Source organism: Hippoglossus hippoglossus, chromosome 15 (genome assembly GCF_009819705.1).
Source record: "Hippoglossus hippoglossus isolate fHipHip1 chromosome 15, fHipHip1.pri, whole genome shotgun sequence".
NCBI lineage: Eukaryota > Metazoa > Chordata > Actinopteri > Pleuronectiformes > Pleuronectidae > Hippoglossus > Hippoglossus hippoglossus.
The window spans coordinates 17,914,223-17,927,618 of NC_047165.1; the positions used below are offsets into that span (position 1 = coordinate 17,914,223).

A 13,396-nucleotide genomic window follows, 5' to 3' on the forward strand; every position below is an offset into this window, starting at 1 on the left:
TTCCCAAGGTTCTCAACTCAATTTACAAATTGTAGAAGCTGAAACATGGGATTCTGCTTGAAAAGTGACTTTTCAATCAATTGTTTAAAATAGATGCCCATTAATCTTCAGAGTAATCGATTGCTTCAGTCTCCAGACAGAATAGAAAAACAATATCAGTCATCATGTTGACAACTGAGCACATGTGGTATTCACCTGAATTTACCTGGTATAATGTTTGTAGAGGGCAAACATTTTGAGATGAAAGTTAAGATGTACTAATCGACTTCATTAGACAGGCAGACAGGCAGACAGGCAGACAGGCGATGGTGGAGACAGTGAGTTTGCATGGCTGTGATCCTGTTCCCATGTTCAATCTTTAACAGCAGACTTCAAGCTGATCCATACGTTTTAAAAATCAAATATTATTCTCTATAGATCATTTTTCAGTTTCTCATCTTTCCTCCATTTGTCATTTTTGTCTTTCTCACTATGTCACCACAGGGCCACATCTTACCCAGATGCTCGACCCTAACATTATTTGTATTTAACTTGTACTTTTTTTAAGTGCAGGTGCACAAATTACTAAACACAATTTTAAACAATGCAATTCAAATAAATAAAACAATTTGGTGCATTAACACAGAGTCGCAACTTAATTTTTGTCACCGGTTACAAGTCTCTCAGTATGTAGTATAAATTAGTGTGTGTGTGTGTGTGTCGATATTCTTCTGTCTTCCCTTGGAGCTTCTACAGTGCAGCCTGGATCTAAGTATTTAAAACCTGTGTCATCAGTCATGCAAATTGGCTGTGTGACAAGCACTTCATAACACTTAGAGGGGGAGTTGGTCGGACAGAGCCCAGGAGGCTGAGTAATACCCCTTTACTCCGGCTCTGTGGCTTTAGGACTTACTCTGTGACTACAAAGACTTGTTCTCTTCCTTTGTACTATTTAACCGTGGGTATCTTTGTTAAAACAAGATCACTGACAACCCAAGGAAAGTTTGATTTATGGAGTCGGAATATGAAACAGGTTTCACACAAAGAGAAAATGTCGATGGATCACTTTGAGAAACTAGGGAACAGTAAACTGGCCAATACAAGTGCATGCAGGCATGAATGTCAAGGTTAGACATTTAGAAAGGAATATTGGCTTAAATAGAGTTCAACAACCACTCAGTGTAATGACACGCCCTACAGTAGTCTTTCACAGACACAGAGTGATAGCACAATCAACAGAGTGACATTAAAAGGCCGTTTCTGTTCTGTTACACGCTCTGGACCTGTGACAAATCCTCCGGAGGGAATTGGCACCTAAAAGGTCACCAGTGCAGCTGAATGTGAATACAAGAAGGTGCAGAAGTCAGATAATACAGAGGCTGGTGAGGATTTTTTAGGCTGTAGCTAAGGACTGTGCAGTTACAGTTGTCAGAGCTTGACGATGATCACTGAGAGGGAGGATGGAAAGCAGAGAACTTTGTAATCTAGGGCAGGGGAAATTGACTTCCTGGAAGAATTATCCATTACAAAAAAGATTCTTGCTGAATCCCTTCATTTATCTCACTTTAGACCAACTGAGATGTCAGTGTATTTCTTATAGGTTTGCAATCTCCACCAACTCTTTTACTGATTTCCTTATGTAAACGAAATTTCCCACACACATAAACAGCACCTCACCTGAATGAAGGGCACCCCGGAGCGCTCGATGGACACCACGCCCACCGTCTGGCTGAGCTCCAGGTCCAGGATGAGAATCTCTCTGGGATAAAGCAGCAGCATGTGGTTCCTCTTGGACGGCAGGTAGGACAGCTGAAGGCAGTCGTTCAACGTCACCGCCTCCGCACTACAGTGACACACAGGAGAGTAGGGACAGGGATGCACACAGAGTAAGAAAGGGAAATTGATTTAAGTGTCAGGTTGTGTTCTTATCCGAAAAACATCTGGCATGTAAAACAGAAAGGGAAAGCCAAATATTTAACAATAATGTATCTTTTCATAAATAAAAGAGATAAACAAATGAGATGACTATATCTTCAATACGTTAAAAATTTCTTAGGATTTGGCATTTTCTACTTTTGTCCCCTGTCTTGGTTTTGCATAATGACAATTTACTTTGTCATTTTACTAATTACAAATACTACTATCTGAAGCAGCAGCCCGTTTTGATCTCTCAGTATAACAACAAAGGTGTCAGAGACACTTTGCAGTCCAGTCAAGAAGGAACAGAGGCCCGATATTCTCAGAATGCATGAGGGTCCAAGGCCATGACTCATTGCTACAGAGTCATTCCTCTAGGTCACAGTAAGATCAAATAAAGGAGAAAACAAACTTTATCACACAATGGAGATCATTATCGTGTTAGGGAAAGAGTAACAGATAAAATGGACTGAATACAGGAACCTTTAGCAGTTGCCGAGCTAAATCACACAGTTCCCAGCCCACTGAAGTCAGGCGAGGCAGAGATGGAGGCTCAGACGACTGAGCCACCACAGGCGAAACATCAAGAAAGCAACAGATCTTCACAGAGAAAGAAGAAAATACTGAGGAAAAAAACTAAACAAATCCTATTACCCCAAACACTTTCAAAAATATTCAGCTGTCCAATTTCCCAAACAGCACACACTTCCCATCTCTCTCCCTCTCTTCGCTGTGAATAAAGCATGAAGGCTACGGCCTTCAATGGATCATACATAGTTAATCATTGCTACATGTAATGCATACAAACACACGAAAACACACACCAGATGGTTCTGACAGCACAGGACTACCTCAAAGGACAGGAGTTTAAAAAGAACCATCCCGCTTCGGTTCTTTGATCATGTTAAATAAATAAGGGGAAATGACATCAACATCTGATACAATGTTTATACATTATGTAGATACTTCAGCTTCTGATGTCTGGACAATGCACAATAAACTTACTTGATTGTGGCGCGCAAATCATAACTTTGGTGTGGATGTGCACATGGCCTTCAGATGTAATAGGGGTGTAACGATTCTTAAGCTGACATCACGATACAAACGATCTGATATAATGATTAAGTTTGACGTAAAAAAGCAATACCAGTAGGTGCTGCCTATAACTTTACTCCTGAGACACACATTTTTCATTTCCCAATCTACACATGTAAATCAAGGAATCATTATTCAGTTTAAAGTTAGGGCAAGCTGTGTATTTTCTCAATGTCTTATAACTGCAAGTGTCACGTGACTGTTTTGGTCAGATCATGTCGGCGGGATCATGTCTGCCAGAAAAACAATCTTACATCACTTCCGACAAAAGCAGCGTTTGCTACCTCCAGACTTCCTGTAGTAATGAAAACCTCATGTGCTGTTACCACGGTAACCACAGGTGTTGGCGATCTATGGGATAACAACTTTTACGTCGGAGACAATAATTAATTGATTCATTCATTCATCTTCTAATGTTTTACTGACTATAACATTTCCAACCGATTACATTTTCATACATTTAGCCTGTCTGCGTTTGCCTGTGTGCATGTGTGAGTGTGTGTTTATTTGTGTGTGTGGGTTTGTGTTTGGGGTAGAGAGAAGAAAAAAGTTGAGTTAGATTAGTTGATACCCAATTATATACAAACAGTATCTACACAAACTGCTGATGTAATACTCTGGATACAGTAAGTGTGGTGTTGTATCCGTGTTTACAAACAGGCATGCTGGATTGTGTGAGTGTAAAAAAAAAAAATTCTCTGTCATCTTGATAAAGGGACCAGATCCGTGCTAGCTAACAGCCAGATTAATGGCTGCCTGATTAGACTCTAATGTGCATGATCAAGTACTGTATTCAACGAGTTTCTGATAACAGTCTTGGAGAGCAGATACATCAACCCGAGGCAGACAGAGCACGAGGAGAGATACTGTAACACGGAACATGATAAACACCCAAACCCGACACAGAGACAAAGCAGCCCGGAGGAATACAGCATTTTCAGCAAGAACAATTACCACCGTGTGAAAGGTGAAGGAAGGGGTGTGTCACGTACTAATACTAGAAGACACAAGGACTTAAATGGACATGACAAGAGAGACATGAGAGGAAATAAAGACAAGTTAAGATTAATGGAGTGTTTGTTATTAGAGCTCGCTGGGTGGGTGGACAGATAGGCCGGAGTGCTGCTGCTATAAATAAGCCTGTTTGACAGTCACAACCACTCAGGCAGAAAGCTGCCAGCACATCAAACAAGGCTTCGGTCCTTGATCCATCAGACTCATACAGTATAAAAAGTTTCTGGTTTAAGTTATAAAATCTTTGATAAGCTACATCTTTGTGTGTTTCTTTGTTATAAAACAATGTAGTAGCAGGTGGCAGGTCATTAATCTTTCCCTTCAATCCCTGACACTTAGCTTCATTTATCACTTACTTAAACATTACCAATATGACAGTTTTAAACTGCCTGAATTTAATGTAACATGTTGTGCACAAGAATTGAACAAACAAACGCTCTTCTACGCAACTCAATCAGAAAATGAAAAAAAAAAAAAAGACCCACAATCCATCATATGCTCACACAACGGAGCCTGTTATTTCTGCCAGAGAGAAATCTCCCGGGTGTGATAAACACTTAAGTGTCATGTCATTCCACAAACAGACTCGCTGTCACGATTCACTGTCAGCATGTCACCTCACATGATGAAGACGAGGTGGGGGAGCATCACAAGTTGAGAGCTTATTCAAGAAATGCCACATTGTTAAGTTAATCTGCTCCCCGATGTCGCATCTTTCAGTTTGTATAATACCCTCGTATCTATTTGAGAGAAACTTTGATTGATAAAATAAGACACATGCAAGTGCCTAAAAAGGTTTTCCAGCCGTGAAGGATATGATATAATTTATGCTTAAAAGGTGCAGATTCACCACAGGTGAAGGGCACTACATTTCATAGCTGAAGTTGCCCTGAGCCTTGTCTGATGAATAAAACTCCTGTGTTGACCCTGAGCGATGCCCTTCAATCCTGGTTGCTCAAGTAGAACTGTGAGGGACTTCACTTAAAATGCAGACCAGGCTGTGTGAGACTGTTCTGAAACTGATATGATGTAAGACAGATCCTTAAAATGGTTTGAGAAATAAATTGCATACAAGGCTCATATCCAACATACTGACACCTAGATTACCTAGACACCACTATTATGGATATTTAGCTCAATGAAAATACTCCTCCGCTTTTGAGACTCTAGTCAACATGCAAACTGAAAATTAACGCTACTGTTATCCTCAAATTTACTAACATCTTTTATCCTTAGGGTTATGTTGGCCCCCAGCAATTAACAACCTCCAGAAAATTATTATAATCAAAATTGTGACCCAAATGTATGTTTCCGGTAATTAATGTTTCTTTGTTGACTACTTAAATAGCCCTTCATAGAAAACACCCCCAATCACCCCATAATACATCCAGAATACAGATTATTCGACTATTGAAAAATATGCAAAACTTGACCGATTGCTAAAATTGGAAATATAGATCTTTTAGTATTTGTTTTTAGGGTTTATGTTATTTCTAAGTAATTCTTTCTGTTATTTATACCATTTGGAGAGAAAAACTTTTTCTATTATCAGGGAAAGTAACCAAGTCAGTAAATATTATGTTCGTGGTCAATTTGGCCCTTCCAGTATTATTCCATATAGTATATTCCAACAGCTTGTTGGTGATACGTCTTTTGATTTGTACACTACTGCCAAAATGAGCAACCAAGTTTTTACAACTGTACCCATACACGTGCCTTCCCCTTGTTATCTCAAATATATCCCTCTTAAATGTTATGAAGAGAACAAATGCTGATTTTGTCCTGGACATGGCTGACAGCATATCTACTGGGGCCTGGAACCGTTTCGATTACATTAGCACCACAAATTCTACCCTGTGATTCAAGTAGGGAACGGGACCTTGATAACTTAACATTTTTGGAAGGAAACGTGTCTGTTGGTGGTTGAGAGACAACAGGAGGATCAGCACTGAGGTTATTCTCATCAGAGGAGGATGCCTCGTAATCAGGGTCCTCCTCAACATTCTGAGACATTTTCTCCTCTATTTCATTTTCTCTGTCAAATAGCTGTGACAAAAGCTCACTGGCAGAAAAGCTTTTCTCTGATTTTATTTTAAATTGAGATCATGCATGAACAGAAAGCACAGAGCACCAAGAGAAATGGTTTAGAAAGCTGCTGTGCATAGCATGCTTGTTTGAGCATTTGTAGTCGTTTGTGTTCTCGCCTACACAGGGAGATTTTGTAAAGCGAAGATTGTGTGGACAGATATTTTTCTTTTTAAATGAGAGGGGAAAATATCCTCAGTAGTGTAAACAAGGCCTCGTTCTTAGAGGAAACTTTTTAGATCTCCACACAGCATACTAATTATAAAAGATATGATGCTGTGAATATTAAAAAACTTCTGGTGCAACAGGCTTATACAACTGCACGTGTGTGACTGTAAACCAAACTATAAACAATATAAACATTCTAATACAGTCAGGGAAGTTAAGTCTAATTTAGTCGCTCTTACGTGGGTTTTTCATTGGTGATGAGCACTTTGACCTTGTTGAGAGCCTTCTTGGCACCAGTAGGGGCCGGGAGAGCGGGGGCGGGAGCAGGTTTGGTGTGGGCGGGGCTTGCATGCGGACTGGCGATGTACACCTTTTTGCCAGCACTGCCTGGGGGCTTGGAGTGGGTAAAGTCTGTGATAAAGACTATTCCCTCGCTGGTCAGTACTGCAAATGGAAGAGTAGAAAAACATGATAAAGATTACAACTGGACACATTGTCTGTTTGTATGTGTCACTGAAGAAAATATTTGTTTTTGATTTATACTAAGTATGGAAAATGAGATATCATAAATTGTTCAACATGCATCTCTCTAGATGTAGAACTATGAGTCTGATAAGAGGTACTCATGCAGTGTATCGGATTTCTACTAACACTGAGCTTGATGATTTGTAAATCACAGAGACAAGAAAGAGAATGAAACTGATTCAATTAAGGCAGTCATATTTTGTGGTTCACCTACATGCCATGTTGGATGGATCGAAGGGGTCAAAAGAAAAGGAGAGGATGTTTTCAGCATAGCTCTTCTTCCACAGCTTCGTGCCTGTGTCTCCATTCCACAGGACGATGTAGTTGGGAGGGTGGACGGCTAACAGCAGATCACGAGATGCATCCTGATTCCACAACCACTCCAAGTCTGACAGAGAAAGAGAGGAAGTCAGAGACGAGAAACCTTGTTATGAAGGAGATGGAGACATATTGTGCAGTGCAGCAGGAGGAGAGACGGGGAGTGACAGTAAGAGCATCTTAATGAAAACAAATAGCCAACAACAAAGCAGCAGCTCAAAGGTTCCCCTTGGCAGAGCTGGCAAAGAAAATTCTCAATCCTGTGCCGAGCTAAGGGACAAAAACAGTTAATTCAAGCCTGCGTGATGGGGAATTACCTTGGATAGGTTTGGAGTGCTCCTGGATCTCACAATGGGCAGTCCCGCTGACCACGTCCCAAACTATGATCTTCCCTGAGGCATCTCCAGAGGCCAGCCGCAGACAGTAGGGTGAGCTCAGGTTGTGGTAATAGTTTTCTCTGGACCATTTCACCTAAAAAACACAAAACACATGCTATGCTAAGTTACTGGTATCAAATATCCGTGTGTGTGTTGATTTGGTGTTCATTTAAGGTGAGGGTCACAGCATATTTTTGAAATGGAAGATGATGACTTTGAATAATAAAACAACAGCCTTCTAGTTAACTGTAGATCTTTCCGGAGGATGTTTTTTTGTAAAACTGAATTTACACATTTTCACTAATAACTGAAAAATGTGGGCTCAGGATAGAAAGATTCAGGAAACTAGAGACATAAGATACAGATCCAAATACACACAAAACTAAAGTGAAACCAATGCAAGTTCTACAATAAATCAACTCCGGAGCCAGCTTTAGTAGTATAATTGATTATGTCCATGTTTTTCTTCATGAATACACATACCCTTTACTGTAGCTACTATTTCTTTTTTTCCCAGCAAGCGTTGTGTCGGGCCTGGTGGTGAGGAATGGCCCACTGCTGCTGCTGCGGTGGAGCTTTACAAGATTAAAGTGTGCTTCCGAGTGAGGAATGAGAGTCTTGGATTGAGCCCCGGGACTGATAATCACTGTAGAATTTATTGCCCATTATCTACCCTAACACACAAGCATGTGTGTACACACACGTACACAAACAATAAGGTTCTCCATCAACGCAGCAACCTTTATCAGTGTTCCTGGTGTGGGCTTCTCAGTGAAGTAGAGCTGAATTTGTCTGCCGGAGACTCAGCCGACTTATCTCAAGGTCACAAAATGGTGCCAATTAACACTGAGTTGTACATTATTACTTAATCAGCAAGTTTGTATTCCACCTGGAAAACCAAACACAACAAGAAGCTCACACATTGAAAAAGACAAAGAGTATAAGACGACCGATTATATTTGAGTTTACAAACCACACTCCACATCCACATATACTGACTTGACGTAAATAGGAAACTATAAGTGAAAGAAATTCTTTCTTCCTCCTGTGTGTTCTTTTCAAAATATTCAGGTCAACATTTTACATTCATTTTTAAACTACACTTTTCAAACTACATTAAGTTGTCATATCCTCTCTGTGCCCTTGATTTTTTTTTGTCCAACCACTAAACTTCCTGAAATTGTAATTTGTAGCCAATTTGTAGCACGGCTAAGATTTTTGTATATTAATTGATTGGTTAATTGAAAAAAAGTCCTTGATATTTGTTTTATAAATAAAAGTTGAAATACCCTTTAATAAACAAAAATGTCAAACATTAGCTGAAATCTGATTCTCAAATTGGATGATTTGCTGCTTTTATTTTCTTGTTTCTTTGAGTGTAAATTCAATTACTTCAGGGTTTTGATAGTAGGACTTCACTTTGGGGTTTTAGGAGCTTAAGATGGGCATTTTCTTCATATGTTCAATACTTTTAGACAAAATCATTGATAAATTAAATGAGATAATAACTGACAGAGTGATCAAATAAAAACAATAGTAGTTGCAGTCCAGCATAGAACTAAACAGTCACACAAATGAAAACTCACCTTGACCACGTTGGCTTTGTGCCTTTCTAGAACCTGAATGGTCTGGGATGTCTTTGGGTCGATGATGAGGATACTGGAGTGACATCCCTGAGCTATCAGCCCCTGCCAACCCCTACAGTGCAGGAGAGTCACAGGGAAGGAGACAGGAGGAGTGAATCAGACCAAACCAGAAGGCTTCCTCCGAGGCTGATGGCCACTTCATCACCATAGCACATATACATGTATGGCATCAGATACATATACTATGTACAGTGACATTTTCTGTAAACCAGTAACATCAAACACAGGGAAAATATCCTTTCTATGATATAGTTGAAGGGAATATTTGGTACCAAACAGTACCTAAAAAAAATATGTCTGTAAAATTACTTTGATTCACAAAATCCAGATATTATTCAGATGTGCACAACAGTTTACCTGTTTATAGAGTTTTTTTCAGAAAGACATCTGCACTATTTCTTGAGTAATTCACGAAAAAGTGGAAAAACGCCATACTTTGCAATGTTAACTAAAAGTAAAAAGAAAATCCTGAATCAGCATGCCTGTTCAGGATTTGCACCAAAGCTGAATGGCCTTCCATCATGTTTTAGTGATAATCCTTCCTGTAGTATTTGAGTAATCTTGCTCAAAAACAAACCAAGCAACCATCATACTGACAGACAGGGATGACAACTAATTGATGAGGGATGCAGGAGGAAGGTTAAAGTTCTTCCGACCACATGCAAGACCATACATAGCAAATTTCAAAATGCTACATATGGTTTATTAGACAATATCAAACAATGCTCCCATTTGACCTGATGAATATGGTGCAAGTACTTAACAGCTGTCTCTGAATAACAGTTTCCTTCTCTTGAGTTCATGTCTATATTGATTTTAATCTTTCAGTGTCCATACAATATCATGTGTGGCTGGACCACATCCACACCCCCCAAAAAAAATCACAAGTCAAATCCACATGAAATCCTGCAACTGAGCTATTGAATAAATACAATCATGTTCACACAGACCTTCAAATAATGAGTCCTGGTGCAGCAGGCTGACACAAATGCTGATCTAGTGTGTGACCGTAAACTAACATGTGGGAATAATAGCAGAAATATTTTTGGAGAGGTGGCAGGTGAAGACAACACCATCCATACCATAGTATGTGCCTTTTTATACTTCCTTACACATTGTCAAAGATAATTCATGCAACGTGAGAGGTCTCTGTTTCCACTTCTGCAATGTGAGCATAATATCTCTGCTTCATGCATGAGGAATTGAGCTGTTTAAGCTTAGTTTAACCTAAACTTAAATGAAGTCACGCAGCAGTCACAGAATACAAGGGAATTACTATAACAAGATGAGGCTCGAGGAATTCATCAGGCCCAGCGAAATGTCACATCACATCACATGACACTAGATTTCCTGCATGTTTCTGTTTTCTTTGAATAAAAAAATTCCATTAGCGGGCTCGGCCAACACTGTCATCTGTATGAGCAGCGACACGAGGAACCAATAGAGCGAAAAGCACAGAAACTGAAAGAGTTCCTCAACAACATATGTCATTCTGCACATCTTTACTGAATTATGTAGCTACATGATGCTAACGGCTGAGCTGCAGTACTCACCAATCCACCGCGGTTTTATTCTGCAAATTGAGAGTGCCAGTCAACGTCCGAGCCGCGAGTTTGATGTTGACAGTGTAAGGAATCATTGTTGTCTGTAAATATTTATGCTACATTAACGTTTGTTGAGCAAAAGCTGCTCAAATGAATTAGCTTCAGCGGTTCGGCTCTTGTTGTGAATTCAAACAGGAAGTGAAACGGTGTCTCTAAACGGAACGTCGTGCGGGAACAAATCCCAGCGTAACAAGGTTCCACAGCTGACAGTCACATTTCTCTGCACGTTTGTTCTCTAAAATGATCGTTTCTCTTAAAAAGACAAAAATGTTCTTTGACAAGACGAGAAAATACGTTTAAGAACCAATAATTAAAATACAATTTCAAGCTGAAAATAGATGGTAATTTCACACTGTAATTTTTCTTAGCAAAAATCACAAAATATACTTAACAATTTGTTTTTTATTCACTTTTTTGTTTCATTATATGGTGGCATCATATTTTCGATTAGCTTGTTTTAAAATATAAAAAAATTCCCTGTACAATAAAAAACGGACAAATAAACAATTATATTTTATCATATTGCACAAAATAATAAAAGATGAAAATGGAAAATTTGAGCAGAAAAGTAATAATTTAGTTTTAAGTCATTTTTAAGTGTTTAAGATGACAGTGAGGTACATTTCAGAAGCTGTATAAAAAAAAATATCAACACAAATCAAAAAAAATAAATACAAAAAAGAATTGTAAGTAAGAACAACTCTTACTTTGCCGTATACAATTGTATCACAGCTTATTGAATCTTTCATAAAATCCAGTGATAAACACTTGTCCCATCAACTTAGTTTTCATCCCAATTTGCTGTGTAATTGCTGTCAGTCACAGACAAGTCCACGCACCCTGGGATGCAGAGGAGCAGATGCTACAAACAGCAATGTCCCACAGTTTTATTGTCATCTGACTGGCTTGGAAACATCTCACAAAGTAGAGCAGGGGGTTGGCTTTTGGCCACCGCAGCTGTGCAACATAAAAATACAGTCATATATCTGTTGGCAACACAGAATCTGAAACACTTTCAGCTTTTTATTTGACAGTAGTCCTGACACAAGCTGCAGAACACACAGACATTACACTGGGGAAAGAACTGTGTCCACATCAGGCACTTAACCTTACAAACGTCTCTCACCATCTGCAAAGCCATATGACACATTCATCCTGTCCAAAGTTCTGTATACTTTTTTTCTTAATACGACATCCTCAGTTCAAGAATAACAGGAGAGGTTAATGCAATTAAACTGAAAAGTAGACAAAATAGCAACGTGAAACACTTTTCAAAAGTCTTTTGTTCCTGTATTATGACAGACTGTGACATTCTGGCAGAAATTAGCCTTCAAATTTGAGATTCTCTTTACTGAGGAAGGTGAACTGAGATAAAGCATACAGAGCAGCACAAAGAGAATATAGTCATGCCATCAGAAAGGTAAAAAGGTGCAGAAAATATTAAATAAAGTGGAACATAGAAAGTCAGTTTATTTGTCAGGGCCTAGGAGAGACAATTTGATCCTGCCCACAATGACAATTCATTAATACAAAAAAGTAACTCAGAAATATAAAAATATGAAGGATATGAAGGCAACACACATGTAGCTGTTACGTGTTTTCATTGGCAAGCATCACGGCAAATGTCTCAAGAAAATAAAATTAGATGTGGAATGTCACACTTTCCAAGAGAAGTAAATACATATAAATGTATTTTGAAGCAAAAGAAGAGTGAGTGTGCCTAGTTTGCAGGTACATGTTCACAGTGATGAGAAAAAGACAATTGAAAAAGTCATTACATCTAAAAACATCTGAACGAATGGATTGCAAAGACCAATGCACTTGGATAAAGTTGATGCTCTTTGGCAGAGTTTGTGTGAACAACAAGCAGCTTTCACATAAACCACATTCTGACTTTTTGTAGTTTGGCAGTGAACAAGCTAAATGCTAGGAAGCTGAAACTTCATGAAAAAAAGACAGTCGGAAACTACAAGAAATTCAACAAGAAAATCTTTGGCCTGTAATGAAAACAAAAGACATAACAGATAACACTCAACTAGCTATTTCTTTGAATGGGGTCATTGCTGAGTTTGATAGAAAGGTGGAGTTACTTTCCTTGCAAGGTGTGCATGGTTTTACCAAAGGTGAGGATTTGTTTGAGAAAGTTAAAACTAGCTGTGAGTGTAATCGTCATCATCACTACCATCTGACGTCAGACGCCTTGTCAAAGAGAAGCAGTTCCAGCCATGGCATCAGAGAGGTTAGTGTGATATATGTGTTCGGTGATTTAGTATGGTCAGTGAAGGATGTTGTAAAACTGTAACTGGCCCTTGACAGGAAAAATGTTCCTCACCTCTGTTTTAAAGTATAGAGACATAAAGCATAGTGACGTCGTCCATTAACTGGCAGATGACTGTCTGATTGATTCTCATAAATTTCTCACCAGAAATTGCTCTCTTTCTGTCCCACACTGTGTGACATATTGAGTTTCTACTAGTGGTGATTTCATTTAATTTCAATAGTTCACTGAAGTTTACAAAATTACTATAACATAACTATAAACATCTTCACCAACAACCTTTATTTTCATGACTAAGACAAGACAATAACAAGACAGAACTGATTAAACAACAACTGTTACTACTATCAAGTGTGTTATTTACAATTTTATTTAAATGGAATAAAACTT

At 38.8% G+C, this 13,396-nt stretch overlaps 1 protein-coding gene across 1 annotated transcript in view; it reads right to left on the bottom strand.

The window, feature by feature from the left end:
• wdr11 (WD repeat domain 11) overlaps positions 1-10,879 on the bottom strand; it is a 54,294-nt gene extending 43,415 nt beyond the window's left edge. The window contains exons 1-6 of the mRNA XM_034608565.1: positions 10,678-10,879; positions 9,065-9,176; positions 7,419-7,572; positions 6,998-7,171; positions 6,498-6,702; positions 1,657-1,822 (exon numbers count right to left, since the gene is read on the bottom strand). Of these exons, the coding sequence (XP_034464456.1) occupies positions 1,657-1,822; positions 6,498-6,702; positions 6,998-7,171; positions 7,419-7,572; positions 9,065-9,176; positions 10,678-10,763 (897 nt within the window). The 5' untranslated portion in view covers positions 10,764-10,879. The remainder of the gene's footprint in view (positions 1-1,656; positions 1,823-6,497; positions 6,703-6,997; positions 7,172-7,418; positions 7,573-9,064; positions 9,177-10,677) is intronic.
• Between the last annotated feature and the right edge of the window lie 2,517 nt (positions 10,880-13,396).